The 18387-nt window shown below is 44.8% G+C and overlaps 1 protein-coding gene across 1 annotated transcript in view; it reads left to right on the top strand.

Moving 5' to 3' along the window:
* The window catches only part of sema6cb (semaphorin 6Cb), a 58197-nt gene that overhangs the window by 18337 nt on the left and 21473 nt on the right, over positions 1-18387 (top strand). The window contains exons 12-14 of the mRNA XM_076081181.1: positions 2118-2294; positions 3205-3342; positions 10832-10909. Coding sequence (XP_075937296.1) covers positions 2118-2294; positions 3205-3342; positions 10832-10909 — 393 coding nt within the window. The remainder of the gene's footprint in view (positions 1-2117; positions 2295-3204; positions 3343-10831; positions 10910-18387) is intronic.

An 18387-nucleotide genomic window follows, 5' to 3' on the forward strand; every position in this document is an offset into this window, starting at 1 on the left:
TACAGATGTCAACCAGTAAAGCACCTTGTACGTCACGTCTCCTAAATATATGGGGAGCTCCTGTTCAGACGGCTCCTTCGAGAACATCGTCATGAAATCCAATAAAAAAACATAACCGTTAGCTGCCCATCGGTGAGGCTGTGCAGAGCTGCAGTTATAATCCCAGCTTTAACGGTGAGCGTGCAGGTATTATTCTCCACAGCGACATAATGTAGCAGCAGTGTTCCCTCACTCGGGGCTGTGATTGGTATCGATGAGTGAGCTCAGGTGGAACACACGACCTCGTCCCTCATTAAAACTCATCGGATTGTATTGGATGCTCGGTCTCAGCTCCACATCAGAGACGCACAGAGAAGGCCTATTTGTTTTGAGATGCGTTAGAAACAGGAGGTCTTACACGTCTACATTTGAGTAAATATTTTGAAGCCAAATCAAACGGTTTACAGGATATTCAACCTTTATTTATAATGCTTTTAATACTTGTCTTGTTTCTTAACAGGGTTTTAATGAAGGCAATAACGTAGTCCATGAATATGAGATATGAGTTTACAGATAATTACGAACCCTCCTCGTCATTATGGAGGTTGATTGATAGCTTTTCGCCGGTTACACCTACAGTCTTTGGGGATATCTCTGGGTCTCACTCGTGGTCTTCTTGCTTCTTCACAGGTCACTTTGTTTGTTCACACTCGGAGAATAATGCAGCGCATAGAGCACAGACACGCCTCCCTGCATGCTCGCCGTCTCGCTCTACGGTGTCAAGCGCGAGTACAAGTAAAGCTTTAGAGGACACTTAATCAGGTTTTCCCCATTTAAAGGCATCATTTAGGGCACCATCATGTTTTGTGTACTGGAAGGGAATCCTGTAGGGCATGTTTTATCCGTCATAGGGGCATCCAAGAGGGCACTTTTTTATTCCGATCGTGGGGGCTCTTAGGCTGCAGACGCCGCCCCTGATTCCACCAGTGCATCCATGACTCGGCCTCAGACACACACACACACACACACACACACACACACATAGACTGTACACAGGAGCCTCCTTCCCGCCTCCTGAAGCAGAGCCAGGCTGACAGCTAGCCAGACACTGCACGGGCTCCACACTGGGGGAAGAACGTGCGCCACTTCACATCTGGCGCCAGAAACATCACATCTGCCTCGCCGCTCCCCACGGAGAGGAGCTAGATAAATGAAATCTAACCAGAAGCACATCACACACGCCATTGAGGGGAAGTGCCAGTCGTGTGTGTGTGTGTGTGTGCGTGTGTGTGTGTGTGTGTGCGTGTGCGTGTGCGTGTGTGTGCGTGTGTGTGTGTGTGTGCGTGTGCGTGTGTGCGTGTGTGTGTGTGTGTGTGTGTGTGTGTGTGTGTGTGTGTGTGTGTGTGTGTGTGTGTGTGTGTGTGTGTGTGTGTGTGTGTGTGTGTGTGTGCACCAGCCTCGGTGGGACCATCTGGGAGGCAATGAGGGAGAAGTGAGGTCCGCTGGTGTCCTTTTTTTTTTTTATAGAAGATTCTAGAAGCGATGTGATGCCGAGCAAAAATCTGGGTTTATTGGAGGAAGTTTGTTGAAGCTCATCCCTCTGTCAACAACCGCTGGACTCAAGGTGCCCTTCAGCGCGACTCTTAATCCTCAGCTGCTCCTGTGGAGGCGATACCGGGCAGCTCCCAGGTGTGACTGTGTGGAGCCGGGTGAATATGAAGCAGGGTGGTGCTCCAGATAGTTCACTCATAAATACAAACGTGTGTCGCCTGAAGAGACCGCAGCGTGCTGAGGCACGTGGCTCAACAACAGGACGGACGGACGGATTAAACGGCCGTGGGAGGATGGAGAGATGGTGGACGGTGAATCAATACGATGAAGGGATTAAAGGAAGTAGGCGATGGAGGACGGGAAGTAGTGGGTTGGTAGATGAAGTGATTGATCGCACGCTGACGCTTCACACAATGAGCTCAGCGGTCGCCCACTGTTTGTTGTGTTTACCGTGGGAAATTGACTTTGACAAAACAACAACGTTAAGATGCTAATCAGAACATTTGGCATCGTTAGCCCCCGTCTAATTAACCGCAGATAGTTGCAATCGTCTCATTTCATTTCTTTCCTTTTTTTGGTTCCTACAGATTCAAGTTGACCCAGATAGCGGTGGACACGTCGGCGGGGCCGTATAAGAACTACACCGTGGTTTTTCTGGGCTCGGACAACGGCCGCGTGCTGAAGATCCTGGCCAGCACCGAGGGAGCCAACGCGTCCTTCAGCACCCAACTCCTGGAGGACATCGACGTCTACAACCCCAACAAGTCAGTCTGTCTTTTTGTGTTTGTGGGTGTTGGTTGGGCTTTAAGCCCTCCATGTTTGTCTTTAATTTGTTCTCCCTCGTTGTTTTCTCTTTTGTTTGTTAGAGATGCACCGATCAGGCTCATATTTCTGTATTTTTGACGGTCACATTTAGTTTAGTTTAACGTCACCATGAAGTGGCACAGACCGTAACATCCCACACACACACACACACACACACACACACACACACACATGGTGAGTTCTTCAGCGTGAGTGAAGAAGACATAAAGCTCATTATTTGTCACTACTGTAAGTCAGAAATAAGCTGTGGAGGCATTACGATGCGTTCAAGTTCTACTCAGTAATGTCATTTTGTACATTTTATTTGAGAACATTTGGTGAGAAACATGAATAAATACGCAGCACATTTTTACTTCCTAACACTAGCTCTAAGTAGCGTAAATCATTAAAACTACTAATGCCAAGATTATTAGTTGGACAAAAATACATGTTTGTATTTCCTTATCATTTGAAATGTGTGTTTCATGCTAATAACAACTATGGACGACTGAAACCTTGCTGCAGTTGGAATCAGCAGGTCTGACTCTTAAAAAATCTGAATCGGCCAAAGACGTTGCCATTGGTGCGTCTCTAGTTTTGTCCTTTACTCAGAATCTTTCTCTCTGTTCTGCCTTGATGCCCACCCACTCTTTGGTCTATTGTAACACTTTGCATCACCCTGTACAGCTAGAGGGGGGGGTGCTTCTTCTTTTGTTTTCAGACTGCACAGCTTGAAAAGTCTTATCTGCATCGAGTTTGATTCACAGTTGGCTCTCTGTATAATTTCCAGACTGCGCCAGTCGCCTGCAAAAAAAAAGAAAGAAAGTAAAATGTCTGATCGTGACAGTCGGTGTTCCTCTCTGCTCCTAGATGTAACGTGCGGGGGGAGGACAGGAGGGTGCTGGGTCTGGAGTTGGATCGGGACCACCATGCGTTGTTCGTGGCGTTCTCCGGCTGTGTGATCCGCGTGCCGCTGAGCCGCTGCTCCGACTACAGCACCTGCAAGAAGTGAGTCACCTGTAGAGCAGAGCTCTACCTCTCTGCCATAAAGGGTCAGAAACCCTGAAACAATTAGTGAAATAGTCACGTACTTGATAAGCAAATGAACTTTGACAGAAAACAGTGGATTTCCCCGCTGCAGGTTGGGAGTGGTTTCAGTCTTGGGTTTGGGAAGAGGGTCTTGGGTGAAGAGGGTAGCTTTGCCTTTAGGTGAAGCTCTAAATTTACAAGTCGATGGGCTACGAACTTTGGCTTGTGACTGTAGGAGGGCTGGTTGGGCTCACCTCTAGAGAAGCTGCAAGTAGAGCCGCTGCCAACTCACGTCACTTGAGGTGGCTTAGCATCTGATCCGAATGCCTCCTGGATAGCCGGAGACCCCGAGGCGGACCCCAGAACACACTGGAGGTATTATACTCTCCATCTGGCCTGGGAACGACTCGGGATCCCCCGAGAAGGAGCTGGAGGACATTTCCACGACCTTACATGGACCCAGAAAAGCATCCGTTCCAAGGATTTTAGAACTTGTGTCTGGAGATTTTCTCTGTTTTTGACAATTTATAGATCAAACAAATGCAGTCAAGAATAAGAAAAATGTATCAACAATGAAATAATCATAAGCAAGATTAAAACGGGGATAAAAGCTGGGGAAATTGATGAGCTGGAGTCCTATAAAGAGTGTCTATAGATTTACCTTCAGTGGACCTGAGAACAAAAGAAGCAAAACTTAATATATTTTTGGGACAACGTGACAAAGAACACCGATTTTGGAACGTGTCAAAGGCAGCCTGAAGACTGAGACCACACTGAGTGCTGCGGCCCAGAAGCACTGCACGAATTCAGGGTTTCCTCGCTGTGTGCCGGGAAGAAAACAGCACGAACACTGCCAGGTAGCTCAAGGAAAGAGGATCAATTTCCTCTGCAGCCACCAAGTTTAAGAAATGCGTCTACTTCTGATGCTGTTAGATGCTTTTTGGACAAAAGCCTGCACCAAATAGCAGATGTTACGCTATTATCTGCCTGGTTCGTGGAGTTTGTTGGGCTCAATTTCCCCCCAAAAAAGCACTCTGATGTTATTAGTGGTGTTGGCAGGTAAGTGAGAGTAAGATTAAACTGAGCCGCGGGGAAATATGGTGCAGCTACCACGTGTGGTTAGTAGCGGGGGGTTGAATGTTTTCATAAGCCGATTCTGATCCGATTCCTGCCTGAGCCTCATGTTTGAGTGCATGTGATCCCGTGTTTTCATACAGCTACATTTTAGTGTGCAGCTGAGAGACTAATAGTGTTGTTTTTGATTTACAGCGAGCATGCTTACTGGTGAACTCTGTAATTAACAGATTTGGGAAGCAGTGGAATATTCTTGTAGAATTCCTACGTTCCTTCTGCACAAATTAGCTGTTCTTTGGGTAGTTTTATATTATTCAGTATTGTTGCATGGACACAAATCCGGTTAAACAGGAAATCAGAGAACACATTTACATGCACATGCATTGTGTAACCTGTTAATACATGCAGCAGCTCACTAATCAGATGCACTCCCAGTCTTATTTTGAAACTATCGTTTAGCTGTTTCCTGATTTTCAGCCTGAACTTTTCCTTTCAGCACAAATGTGTCTGAATTTTACAAAGAGTCAAATGTTTGAGAGGGACTTGTTATTATCATAATTATTATGTTTTCTGTGTTCATTTCAGTTTTAGTCGTATTTCTGATGGATGTATTTGGTATTCAAGGACACGTCGCTGTATGTCGCTGCACGTCCTTCTGTTGCAGCGATACTTCCCGGTAAAAGTCCTTCATGCACATGTGTACATGCAGCACATTCTCATTCCCAACTTAGTCAGTCGCCCGACTCTTCAAACAAAGAAGCTCTTGGTGTCCCTCTAGCGTCAGTTTTGGACGCGGCAAAAATCTTTTCAAAATAAACTTCCAACGTTACGTTTACGCAACAAAACCACTTGGTTAGATTAAGGAAAAGATTGTGGTTTGGGATCAAAAAAAGTATGTCTGTTACGTAAATAGCTACATTTGTTCCATAACTGCCGCTGGTGAGGTATGTTAGTTATGTAACAAAACTACGGTGAAACAAGTCGGCGTTCACAGGGTTTGACACGGGACACAAACAGCGGTCTCCTGGGTGAAAGTCTTGTGTTTGTTCGACTCATCCCTTCCCAGATTTGGGGAACTAAGTTTCTCACTTCATCATCAACTTATCGCCCCATGAACACAGCGGCCACAGGTCACCGTCTGCTGTAAATTCCGTAAACGGTACAAAAACAGAACCTTGAAAGTGCTGGTGTCAAGAGGCTGACGTCGCTTTCAGAACAAGTTTATGAGCAGAGCACAGCACAGCCTCCTCGCTCTCTTTGTCTGCAGCCTTTTGTTTTGTCAGGCGTCGTTTTGGCCTCATTTAATGTACTTGCTCCCCAGCTTTGGGATCTATTTCCGGGGCTGTGAGGAATGTTGGCCCCATGTATTCCCCCCCCCCCCCCCGCCCCAACACTCTTTTTCTCAACCCAGAGGAAGGATTTCTCCTCAGCTCCACCAGGGAATACATATACCCCCATAGCATGCTAAACCCTCATTGCGAAGGCCTGGAGAAGCTCTCAACATGTTTTGTCATAAATTGGATCCAGCTGATTGGCTGTGAGCCAGCGATGGTGGCCGCTGTGTTTTTTTGTTGAACGATGGAGAAGACGGAACGGGGATAGAACTGATGGGGCCGGTGTTTCTTAAGCTTACGGACCGGCTACATCCCCAAATCCTTTCTAGAGACTGGAGCTACAGCACACCTCATCCTGGGATTAGGGGCCCCCGAAAGCCTCATCAGCACTGGCCAGGAGGTCAGGTTTCAGCCACCATATCCTCCTTTACCACACCAATGAATCCGTCTCCCTCCAGATGAGATTTTCTCTCTCTCGCTCTCGCTCTCTCTGTTCTGCCTCCATTTCTGCCTCTGCATTTCTCTCGCTCTCTCTCGGCTTGTTTCTCCTCCCTCACCCTGCATCGTCAGGATTCTTATTTTTATTTATTTTTCACTCGAGGCCCTGCTGCCAATATTAGGTTTCAGAAAATATTCTGTTTTTCAGCAGCGGCTAGGAAACTGTAGGGAATGGGAGTTTTAATAAAGAAATACAATAAAAGGGCAAAAGAGGCCCCAAACCCTGTAGATCTGTAGATCCGTAGGATTTTCAAGTCTGGAGATTTCCTTTTTTTTTATAGGAACAGTTTAAACATAGTGACTTCTCTAATTGAAAAAACGTGATTATTCTCTTTGTTGCAATGTTGCCACATTTATAGCAAAACTATAAACTGAGATCAAAGTTTTAATAAACAGAATATTCCTTTTACTTAGAATCCCATTGTTTAATTTGATTGAGAATGACAAAGGCGGATTTAGATATTAATAAAAGCTCAAAGCTACATATTAAAATGTAGCGCGACAGCAGTATTTAACCACCTATCTACGTCTATTAAAAGTTATACTTCTCAGACAAACGTCTCCGTGTTCCGTCGTTCACCAGCAGCGTCACATCAGCCCAAAACCATCTCCAGTAAGTCGGGGCGGTTATTCCCAGGACGTCGGCTAAACGACAGCTGGAGGTTATGAGTCAGAGGCTGGATGAGTCCCTTCTCTCCTCAGCAGCTAATGGAGCTTCCTCACACGCGGTGACTGCAGGCCGACGGACACGCACATCTGTTCATTATAGCGCGACAGAACGTAAGCCTGACGAGGGACGCACGCAAACCTGCGTCGCACATAAACTGCGAATATGAGGACAATGTCGGTCTCTTCCTGAAACCTCAGCTGGCCTCTTTTTTTCCCATAGTGCTGCAGTGTGGAGGTTCGTTCCTGTCGTGTCTCTGTAGAGGAACCCGGTGATGGAGAGGAGGAGAGAGATGCACACATACCTTATGGCAGGCCTATGAATAATGTATTAAAGCTGCACTATATAGTGTCGCTCAGTTGGCAGCCACACAGGTTGGCGGGGTACATTTCTGTCGACCTAGTTGCTCAGAGGTCCTCTGTCAGTCTGCGGTGCTGCGAGAGACAGGAAGTGGCTTTTGCTGATGAAGAGACGGTTTGTTTAGATTTCACCACTTCATCTGCATGTTGAGGTGAAAATACTCTGCAGCAGGATTTAGTACGAGCACAATACACAAACACTTAACTCTACAATAGTTCGTGAGTAAAAGACGGTTAAGTGAAGCTCACAATAGCCGTGCTTTCAGGAACATGTTTCAATGAGCCTTTGTGAAGTATAGCATTATAGAAAAGTTGGCAAAATTCAATAAAAAAGATAAAAAAGTTAAACGTTCTCTTGAGGTTGTCGAAAAAAGAGTTGATGCCCTAAATGGGATATTTTAGGCGAATAAGTTCTGACGTAGCAAACGTTTAGCTCACATCACTGGTCAGCTGTCTCTGCTGACAGCGTCTTCTCTGAAACATATTTATATTGTCTTTGTTTCTGGACGTCATGAAACATGAAAGAACTATTAAAACGTGAAGCTAGTAGAAACTAATTCCTGAAGACCTCTCTTCTCTTGTAGATGAGTAAGAAGACCAAGGCGACAGCCTCTACTTCTTCTTCTGCTCTGTTTACAGGCGGATTACAGCCATGCGTAAAGCCTGGCCAAACCAGTTGATAGAAACGCACATGAAACCGGTGGAGACGATGTTTCTTCACCAGGATGCTCATCGTCAGTAAAAGTCCTCGGCAACAAAGGCTTAAAGACGCCTCACAGGAGATGTTAAAAACCAAACAGCCACGGTTTGCAGTCTCCACAGAAAACCAACTGCATGAGGTTCAGTACATCTGTATGAACTGGAGGGCTGTTTGCATTATTAGAGACTGTGCTCCCAAGAAAAACAGAAGCAAGTGTTTGTGGACATGTCTGAAGGGACCAACGTATGTTTACTTACTTACTTCCTCTTGACAAGACGTGTGAATCGTGTCAGTTAGTCTGAGTTGGTTATGTTTCTTTGTGGCATCCAGAGATCAGGTGACGACGTTCTTATTATCTTGTTGTTTCCATAACAAAAGAGTGCTCGCATACGTAGAGTTTGTGCGTTTATGCTCCGTTTCCAGCTGCAGCCGTAGGACGGGGTACTCCTTTTGTGTGATTTCCCTCTGTTCTGTGAGAGCGAAACACTAATGTGCTCTCAGTGGGATTTCTCTGGAACGTTTGCAAACTGAGGGGTGAAGGTGGTGCAACACCTGCACGCTCACTTTAGACGGTTGCAAATCATTTTAGATATTTAAAACAGGCCGCAGGAGTCCTCATTAAAACTGGGTTTGACGTGACGCCGCACTGCACTAAAAATCTGCAGATCTTTGTTCAGCATCACATCTGATTTTGTTATTCAGCATGAAAACATCTCTAAAGTGAGTGTCGACTGGCAGCAGGTGAACATTGTTCTGTGCCGTCGCTGCGGACTCCGTGCTCATTATGTTGTTGCTGTTTGGCAAAAACCACTTGGAGGTTATGCAGCTGTGAATTTAAAAAAAATATATTGTTAATTGACACTGACACCCAGCGTTGTTTTGTAATTATACAGTGGCAGGATGAAAGCCAAGAGGATCATGCAACTCATTCCAGAGTGCAGGATTATAAAACCGCAGAGTTGAACACGAGGCAGAGGGGCTGACAGCAGATCAGTGGAAGAGTCGAAGCAACGAAACGGACCCGCAGAGGAAAAGTACTGAATGTTGTGATTTCATACCGTAGGGAACGTGACTAATGGCTGCTGATGGTGGTTAATGCGGACCGCCTTAAAGTACACTCAGCATGTTATTTCGCTAAATCACAAAGCAAGACATACATTACTGTAAGTAGGAGCAGGTGATTGACTCGTCTGCTGACTGCTGACATGAGACCGGAACTACGCTGGCTGTTCACTCAAGGTTCAGTCATTGCTAATCAATGAGGCCTGAGTGACCAGTGACTGGCTTAAAGGTACAGCATGTAATCCACAGACTGTGTATAAGAAGTGGACGTAGTCACCGTGACGTCCCCCATTGGTTAGTGGACTGTCCTTTTGAAGCCTCGGGTTTGCCATTTTGCCTGTCGCCATCTTGGTTTTGGGCACGAGAGGGTGGAGCTAAGAACAACCGATCGCTGTTGATGTTTAGGTGACCAAAATGTTACAGTTAACTTGCACTGAAGACACACTGTGAAAGGGTTAAAGTTCTAAGACGAAAACACGGACAACGCTGTGGTTAGGGACCTGTCAATCACAAGGTAGCCCCGCCCCTAAAGCATCCCCTGCTTTATGGTCTGTTTGACTCTAAATGGACCATCATTTACGAAATGAACATCATGCTGTAGTGAAGACTTGAAACTAGAGATTGAGACCATAAACTCATGTTTAGAGAAGTATGGTACGTTTCCTATAGACTTCTTTTTGCAACCAGAGTCGCCCCCTGATGGCCAGCAGAGAGAATGCAGCTTTAAGGCACTTCAGTATTGGCTTCACTTTTCAGAACCAGAGGTTGATGTGAACAAAAGAGTTTTGTCAGTTACTGTCATTGAAGCAACTAAACGCACCATGTTTCAGCTTGAACGCACGACATTCACATATTCAAAACTCTGATCCACAATCGTATTGCTGTTTCATACTGGATGTCCGGATTGGGGGGCTTATTGAATATGACGTTGCCTTGTACTTTGGGGATCGAAGCCAAAATCCGATTTGTCTGATTCTCTTTGTTTGTTTTTTATTTGGACAACGGGGCACAATCAATGAGCCATCTCTGGAAAAACCTCTTTTTGCAATGAACACTATAGAATACTAATTTGTATGATCAAAACAAATATGGACTGGGATTTTAAAGCCTGAAAGAGGTGCAAAGAGTACAAGACGAGCTCTGTTCTTCCTTCAATTCAGTAGGAAAACAAAAATCCACAGTCTGAATGAAAAACTATGTGATTACAGTCTTCTGTCTTTATCTTTGTGTCTTATGAAGAAAGCAGCAATGCTGGGATAATTAGTTAAAGTTTGAAACATGCACTGGTGATACTGTAGTAAAATAACAACCATGTGTTATCATCATCATCCAGTCATGAGAATCATTTAGCACTACTGTTTGCTGCACATCTGTGTGTGTCAACAGACGTAAACAAACCAGTTGATTTGCATAAGAACAAGACGATGAGACTTTAATGAAGAGCCACAGCTAAGATGTGAGGATTTATGCAGCAATGACGTTGCTTTTGTTTTGTCACTTAGAGATGCTAAATTATTTATTTGTGCAACTTTTCACGGCCATTTCTGCAGACATTTTATCTTTAGCTTGATGAGCTTCGGTTGTTTTCTCAGTCACGTGGTTCGTTCGGAGCTGCACTTGAAGCTCGGATGTGAGGAAAAGTGATGGGTGTTGTTAGGCCGGCGGCAGCGCGGTGCCTCATCACCCAGCTAACGGCAGCTGGGCTCAGTGTTCTTCACACACGCTGCTCTCCACAATTACCGCCATCACTGACCGTCTGTCTGTCTGTCTGCAGGAGCTGTCTGTCTTCACGGGACCCTTACTGCATCTGGCTCAAGTCAGGCAGCTGTGCAACAGTCTCACCTGGCTTCAAGTAAGTCTCTCACACACACACACACACACACACACACACACACAGTCTCTAATCACATTGATTCATTCTAATGTGGTGCACTGAAGTGTTGATGCGTTATTGTGAAAGGGATTTAAGTGTAATTCAGTGTGATGAGAAAAACCTTGAAATGATTCTGGATTGATTTCAACTACAACAAGACTTTTAAAGTTGTCAAAACATAAACCAACGAACTATGCTCGTGCGTGTAGGTCGCTGCTGCACTGTGGTGTGTTGCAGCTATAGACTTTATGTGTATATGGATACGGGATGGATACTGTCGTGATCGGGGGGGGGCTGGAGTGATGGTATCAAGGTCCCGCCCCCAAACAAACCGCCCGAGCCGAGCTCAGCCGCAGCTTCTTAGCGCGAGAGCCACCTAGCGTTAGCATCACGGTAGCTACTTGGCTAGAAAGACACAACAAGTATCCATAATATCCCTATGAATACATTCATGATCAAATGATGCACGTTCTAGTACACAGTAGATACTGCAGTCAGCCACCGGGGGCTGATGGGGCTGGAGTCTTGTCATCCATCTTTGTATACAGTCTGTGGCCTTAGCACAGTTACTGTTTACATTTTCTGTACATATTTGGGGCAATAACGAGGTTTTTACAGCTGCTCGCCTTTCAAAATAGAAGTCCTCTGTGGAGCAGCAAGAGCAACGCACTGACAGCAAAACAGCACAATACGTTGAGCGGGTTTTAAGGCTCAGTGAAAGCTATGAAAGCCCAAATAAAGTCAGAAGTAGTGTCTGACAGCTGGCAGCCACAGCCCCACTGTACAGAGCCTCTGTTTGCGTTATATACACGGTAACGGTTGGTGAGTTGTGTGTGCATGGTAAAGAGGTGGCCATCTGTAGCGTTTAGTTTACAGACGTTTGTATTTAGTTAGTTTCACCATCGACATTATCGTTATTCAAAAAACATCTAAAAAGGCCTTTAATTAAAGTTTTATAACACTGTGGATTTTACTGCTATGCATCTCAACTTCTATGTAATTTGCACTTTTTAATACTTTTTTCTATTACTGCTTAGTCTTGAAATTTTGATGACCTATACAGTTTATTTTCTTTAGCTTTTATCCTTTTTCAAGAGTGTGTATCTAACAGGGGAGCTCGTTCTAACCTCTCCTGCACAATGCTGCACAATGTTCAAGTGTGCATGTGCAAGTAAACATAAATATATTAGTTATTTGGTGCAAGAACATACATAAAGAATATACATCAAATCACGCAAGGTGCAGTCCAATAACAAAGCCTTGATGAGAAATAAATGAGTGAAATTGAATGTTGGGGGGTAAATTATCTGCGGTCTCCAATCCCAAAATGTAAACCAACGCCTCAACCCGCGGAGGCCAGAAGACTGTTAGTGCACTGCTTTCCCTTTTATGTTATTTTTCGCACGTTTTCTTCACCAGCTCGTGCACCAGCACCTGTTTTAACATCACATGCTGAGGTGTAGCCAGAAGGGCCGCATGCTGCAAACCTTCAGCCCATTAACAGTGCAGCAGCAATTTTCTGCCTGATGTGACTCATTGTTGATTCCCCCCCCCCTCTTATAACAGAGAGGTCTCCAATCATGAACCACCGAGGGGATGAAAGCGTGAGCACATTTGCTTTTCCAATCAAACGCTCCAGCAGGAGGTTCGGGCCGTTAATTCTTCTCTGGACGAAGTCGTGCTAATTAGTGAGTTCAGCCGCTGTGGCGTTGGGCGGCCCGTCTGAAAGCTCACGGGGCGGACACAGCTATATAAAGACGTTATTAGCTCTCTAACTCACGGGCACAGCGGACAGATTTGTAACTATAAGTCGATAACGTGTAGCCGAGCGGCAGCAGAGGCGATCATTTTCATATCTCCTCGAGGGAGCTGTTGAGCTGTGGCGACGCACTCTTCATTATCAATAGCTGATCTAGATTCAGACGAGCGGACTACGTGATGAATGCATCTGACCGAGAGGGTTTGCTTATAAGTGCTCTTGAGGAATGCGTGTCACAAAATTCAGCATCTACACTGACCCGTCTCTACATTTGCATTCAGGTTTTAATGTTGTTTAAAAGTGCTGCAGTCCAGCAGCTGATGAGCTGCTGTGTGGAGCCTGTAGACGGACGATATCGCTGTTTCTGTTTGCAGTCGGGACGTCACCATGCTTGTAGATAACAAGGAGACACTATCGAGGGAGAAAAGCTTATTTTGGGCTCTTTTTTGTTTTTAAACAGCTCAGCCAATGATAAAACCGTTTTGAAAATATACATAGAGTATTTAAAGCTGCCATATGATATAAAAAGTGATATTTTCATGTCTTGTTTTGTCAAAACATATTACTTTGTCATGTCTAAGTAATATATGGATGCTGTGCATAGATCAGAGTGCTCTATGTGCCTTTAAAGGAGCCGCCAGGATTTCCGTCACAACTATACAATAAATTGTCCGTTTTACAGTTTTAAACGTAATCATGCTAAATTAGTGCCAGGTTAGTTTTCTGGTTGCAGCGTTTGTGAATGACGTCAGCTGACAGGAAGTTGAAACAAAAATTTCAATTAATGAACCATATGTCTCACAGAGGAGAACTCTATTTTTTGTTTTTCTATATTTTCTTTCCCCTCCACTTCCCTCTAAAGCCTGTGCCATTAAATCAAAAGTGTGCCGCGCTGTCCGTCAAAAACGGGGGAAGAAAGATGGATGTGTAGTTGGATGGAGAGATGGAGGGAATAGATAGATTGATGGATGCAGTAAAGGGTGGAGAGGATCAGCCGAGGCAGTTAAAGGTTCTGTTTTCTCCTCCTTTGTGCCTCCTCACCGTGGAGGTCTCTGCGTGTCCCCGTGTGGTTGATGTACAACCTGTTCCTGAATCACCACGCCGGGTGTTTTCTCTTTTTACCTCTGTGGACTTTTGTAAACTGTGTGTGTGGAGTTTTCTGTATGCTGACATCCCACTATACTTACCCCACCATCACACACACACACACATGCACAGAGCACCACTTCCACTGTTGACTGGCTTCCAATAGATTACTCTGACGGCTGAAAAATGTGCAGACCTGGAATTATTGCATATCCTCTGCTTGGCCACCCAGACGTATTACCTTCCCTGCCCTCACACGGACAGAGGCTAATGGAATATGTTTTTTGTTCTCCCTTTAGATGCATGTTTCTGTGCGCCCTCTTGTATTTGCCTATTTTGCTGTGTAATATTTGGGTTCCATTGTTCAGTTTTGTGGTGTTTTTGGAATTCAAAGCCTCTGAATTCCTGGAGTCTTGTTGAAGCAGCTGTTTCCAGCAGCTGGATGGCTAACCTTAGACTGGAAACCGGTGTGATGGGTTTCACTCTCCGGTTCTTTGTATAGTTTGAACAATGGAGATGTAACATGGTAATCGGTGAGCTTTGGAGGTGCTGGTACTTCAGACAGAGCCGGGCTAGCTGCTCACAGCCTTTGTGCTAAGCTAGCCTGCAAACACACGAGGGCTATTTATCTTTTTCCTCTAACTTTTGCTCGGAGAGCAGGAAAACTATTCTGAATGAAACTGTATTTTCAAAGCACCACAGAGATTCAAACACTTGGGACGTGGCTCTGTAGCCAGTTTGCATTCACAGCAGTTTTCAGCGCACAGCAGGGGGGCCGACCCAGAACCACGGTGAATAAAATCACCCAAACTACCACTGGAACTCCTAAAAGCACTCGTGTAGCAGTTCTCTGTTCATTCATGTGTTCAGTATGTCCCAAGACCATTCCACTTTTCCAATGAAGCTTGCTGGAGCTTCAGAGCTCTGAGGAGGTTTTCAGTGATGGAGAAACTGAGTGAACGTACAGATTACCAGCAGAGAGGTGGATTCTGCTGCAGGAGTGGTTTGAAATGTTTCGATTGGACATTTTGATTTATTTTGACATGTTTTCTTTGCCGTGACGCTGAGTCTCCACGAGGTACTTTTCCTGGCATATTTCTTTACCCTCTTGAACTTGATGCTTCATTTGCTCGTTTAAAAGGTCCACGCTTTGGGAAATGGATTCATGAGAAGTTTGATACTCCTGGCTCTGTCACCCACCAGCACCTCTTCAGCTTACTTATTAACGCGTTATGTCTTGTTTCTGTGGTTTGTACAAAAGAGTAAAAGCTGAAAATGGTATTTTTCAAAGTGACTTCAAGCTGTTTTCTGTTTTACTTTTGGATGGGGGGGGGGGGGGGGGTGTACATCTTTTGATTTACTTCCTGTTGAGATGGAATATTGTTAGTTAATTAGTTCAAAACAAGCAGGATATCCAGTAAAGTAAGACACTTTAATCTGAGGGGAATCTGTGAACGTTTTATGGGCTGGAACTTTGTGTTCTTGCCTCCTGGTGCACACTGTGATAATTAAAGAAGCATCTCTTATGAGCAGGTAAAAGTAATGAGATTCTGACAAAAAAAAAGGATCTTTTGGTTTATTAAAAAGGCATGAAGAGTTGGCAAGCTATAGATGAAAAAAAATAGTTAATAGTTTTGTCGTGACTTTAAGGAATTAGTTTAGGATTTGAATTGAGGTTGTAATTAAGATTTGGTCTGTGGTTTGAGGTCCGGACTATAAGGTTCTCACGAGTACACAGAGAGAGAGAGAGGGGGAGAGAGAGAGGGGGAGAGGCTTCACGCTGGCGAGGTGCTCCAAGCTGCTCGCTGAGGTTTTGATTTATGAGTCGGTGTTTAGCGTGCAGGACGAAGCCGCGCTGGAAAACCGATGGACCAGAACGCGAGAGAGATCAGCCAAAATATCCTGTTCAGACTCAACTATCAGCTCGCTGCCAGAGAGAGAGAGAGAGAGAGAGAGAGAGAGAGAGAGAGAGAGAGAGAGAGAGAGAGAGAGAGAGAGAGAGAGAGAGAGAGAGAGAGAGAGAGAGAGAGAGAGAGAGAGAGAGAGAGAGAGAGAGAGAGAGAGAGAGAGAGAGAGAGAGAGAGAGAGAGAGAGAGAGAGAGAGAGAGAATGGACGGACGGACGAGAGAACAAAGGAAACTAGAGGAGAGGAGGCTGCAAGGAGTGTAAAAAATGGGAAAGAAGAAGAAGGAAAAGATGCATGTAAAGAGAGATGTATTAAAGCAGGGAGAAGTGAAGGAAAGACAGAAAAGGTTGCACAAAGGAGGAAGAAGAGGGAGGAAAGGGAGAGCGAGTTTTATCAGTTTGATTCCAAAGTACAGAACATCTGTTTTTCATTTAGGTTTTACTACTCAAGAAAAGAAAGTGTCGGCTCAGGCTGTCGGCGAGGCGTGAAAGTAACATCAGATTTGAATCTTGCATGAAGTCAAATCATATAATGTGTTTATATATATATCTATCATTGAAAAGAGGTCAGGAGTAGATGGTGAAAGAGGAGAAAGGGAATGAGGATGATAAAGGGGGACAGTGATGGGACGAGAGAAAGGATGAACTGATGTGAATCAGACCTGACCGGAGTTAAAGATGAAGCAGCTCTAAAGTCCTCCTCCTCCCGGGACTCCCTCCTCTCTCACATCACTCTTTTCATGGCCGATCAGTCTCTTTTATTTATTTATTTTAGGTGGCATGCATCTACATGACTGATGTGTGGCTGATCCAGAGGACAGGACAGGAGAGGTAGAGGAGAGAGGATTCACATCCTCCCTTTCTCTCTCCGTCTCTTCATCTCTCACACTTTGAAAGATTTATGCGACCCGGGCGGCTCGGCGCCGTGCTGTTCCTGGGTCCTTTGGTTTACGCGTCGTCCATAAGCATGAAGCCAAAACAAAAGACGGCCAAGGACACATAGGGATCCTGGAACAGGGACCAGCTGCTAAGTGCAGGTGAAAGACCGTAAAAGGACCTGGATGGCAATCTTTTATTTTTTTGTTATTGCTCAAAAACAAAATCCAATGAAAGGACCAAAACCAACCATGTATTCACAGTTCCTGGCTTCCTGAAGACGTAAACCGTCTACAGCAGCTTTTAAATCAGCTTATAGACGTTTAGTTTATTTTAAGTACAGGTTTACTTAAACTTAACCTAAAACAGCTGGACTCTATTTAAGCAAATGTGGCTCAAACTGGAGAAACAGTTCATTTGATGGAGTTCATTATCAGCCAACGCATGAGGTGTGATAGCTTTAGGACCGACGAAATAAACTACACGGGACTTTCATAGTATTAGTTGTGAGCTTACTGCCCCACAATGCACTGCTTCTCGGGGACTTGAGGGCAGCTTTCAGTGAGATTTTGAGCCGAGCTAAAAAGCTGTAAATAAGTCGTTTTACTAAGTTTAATATGTTTTCATGCGGGCAAGTAACCTTCCAGTTAGTGGTCAGTTTATCAAATGAACCCATGTTTGGAATTTATTTTGACGTTTTGTGAGGTTTCTTGAGCTGGAGGTGAATGAACTTGATCAGTGACTTTGAACTGAACCCGTCAGAACTGAATTTAATGATGAATTAGCACTCACTCACTCACAGCAGCGTAAAGTTTCTCCAGCTGCGTAATGTCAACAGTGCGGATTCCAGACGCAAATTTCCAACATGTTTGATCGTGATGACTCATCATAATCATGGGCCTGTGCCTTTAAGAAACAAACAGCTGTGTGTGTCGTGGGAATTATTTTCCATCTTTGACGTCTCTTGTATCTTTGTGTCTTTGAAAAGTGCAACACATTCAGTGAAATGACCGCGATCATGTTTTCTTCATGATGGTCATTCATTGATTTTGATCTGCAGATCATTAAACTCACTTTCATGTTTGAAGATTAAAAAACAAACCTGTATTCAAGGCATTCTTCATGCTGTCGCGTAGGTTACTTTTGAAATGAGCAATTTAGTTTCATGCCTTTTACCTTGATTATGGACTCTCATTAGGCGCTAATTAGTTGTGCAGATTATACTCACCTTAAGTGAACGTCTCTATTCGGCATTGTCAAAGCTTGAGTCAACACTGCATTCATTCAAATGAAATGCCTGCCATGCAAACATATTTAGTTCTCTGAGTTGCTGAATGAAATCAACATTGTTCCCCCCCGAGTGCAAAGCTCTTTTATTATCAATGCTAAGATACAAGGAATGATCACACACCAAACTACCAAACCAGTGGAAAGACATTCAGTTTGGCCTTTATGCTCAGATGTGAGCCTGTGACTGAGGACATGAACCCAGACTGGTTAATGGGGGGGGGGGGGCGGGGGGGCAGACAGACAGATGTTGATATGTGACAGCCAGCACTTCCTTGTGTTTGGAAAGCCGAGCAGAACAAAATTAATTCTTGCCTGCTGGTCGCATTCAACCGTTTGCTCGTGTGCGTGAAACAAGTCTGCCGTGCTCTTTCAGACGTAGAGGTGACCTGTCGGCCGACTCGTGAACAAAACTCCACTGAGCATGCTCGGGGGGGGGGGGGGGGGCACGCACTTCAATGTTTACAGCACTCTGCTAGTTTGACGAACCGAGAGGAAAGAACTGGAAAATGTGCGACAGAACATGCAAGATGTTGCGGATGTG

This window comes from Anarhichas minor, unplaced genomic scaffold, assembly GCF_050575085.1.
Source record: "Anarhichas minor isolate MPS153535 unplaced genomic scaffold, ASM5057508v1 ptg000079l, whole genome shotgun sequence".
Lineage (NCBI taxonomy): Eukaryota > Metazoa > Chordata > Actinopteri > Perciformes > Anarhichadidae > Anarhichas > Anarhichas minor.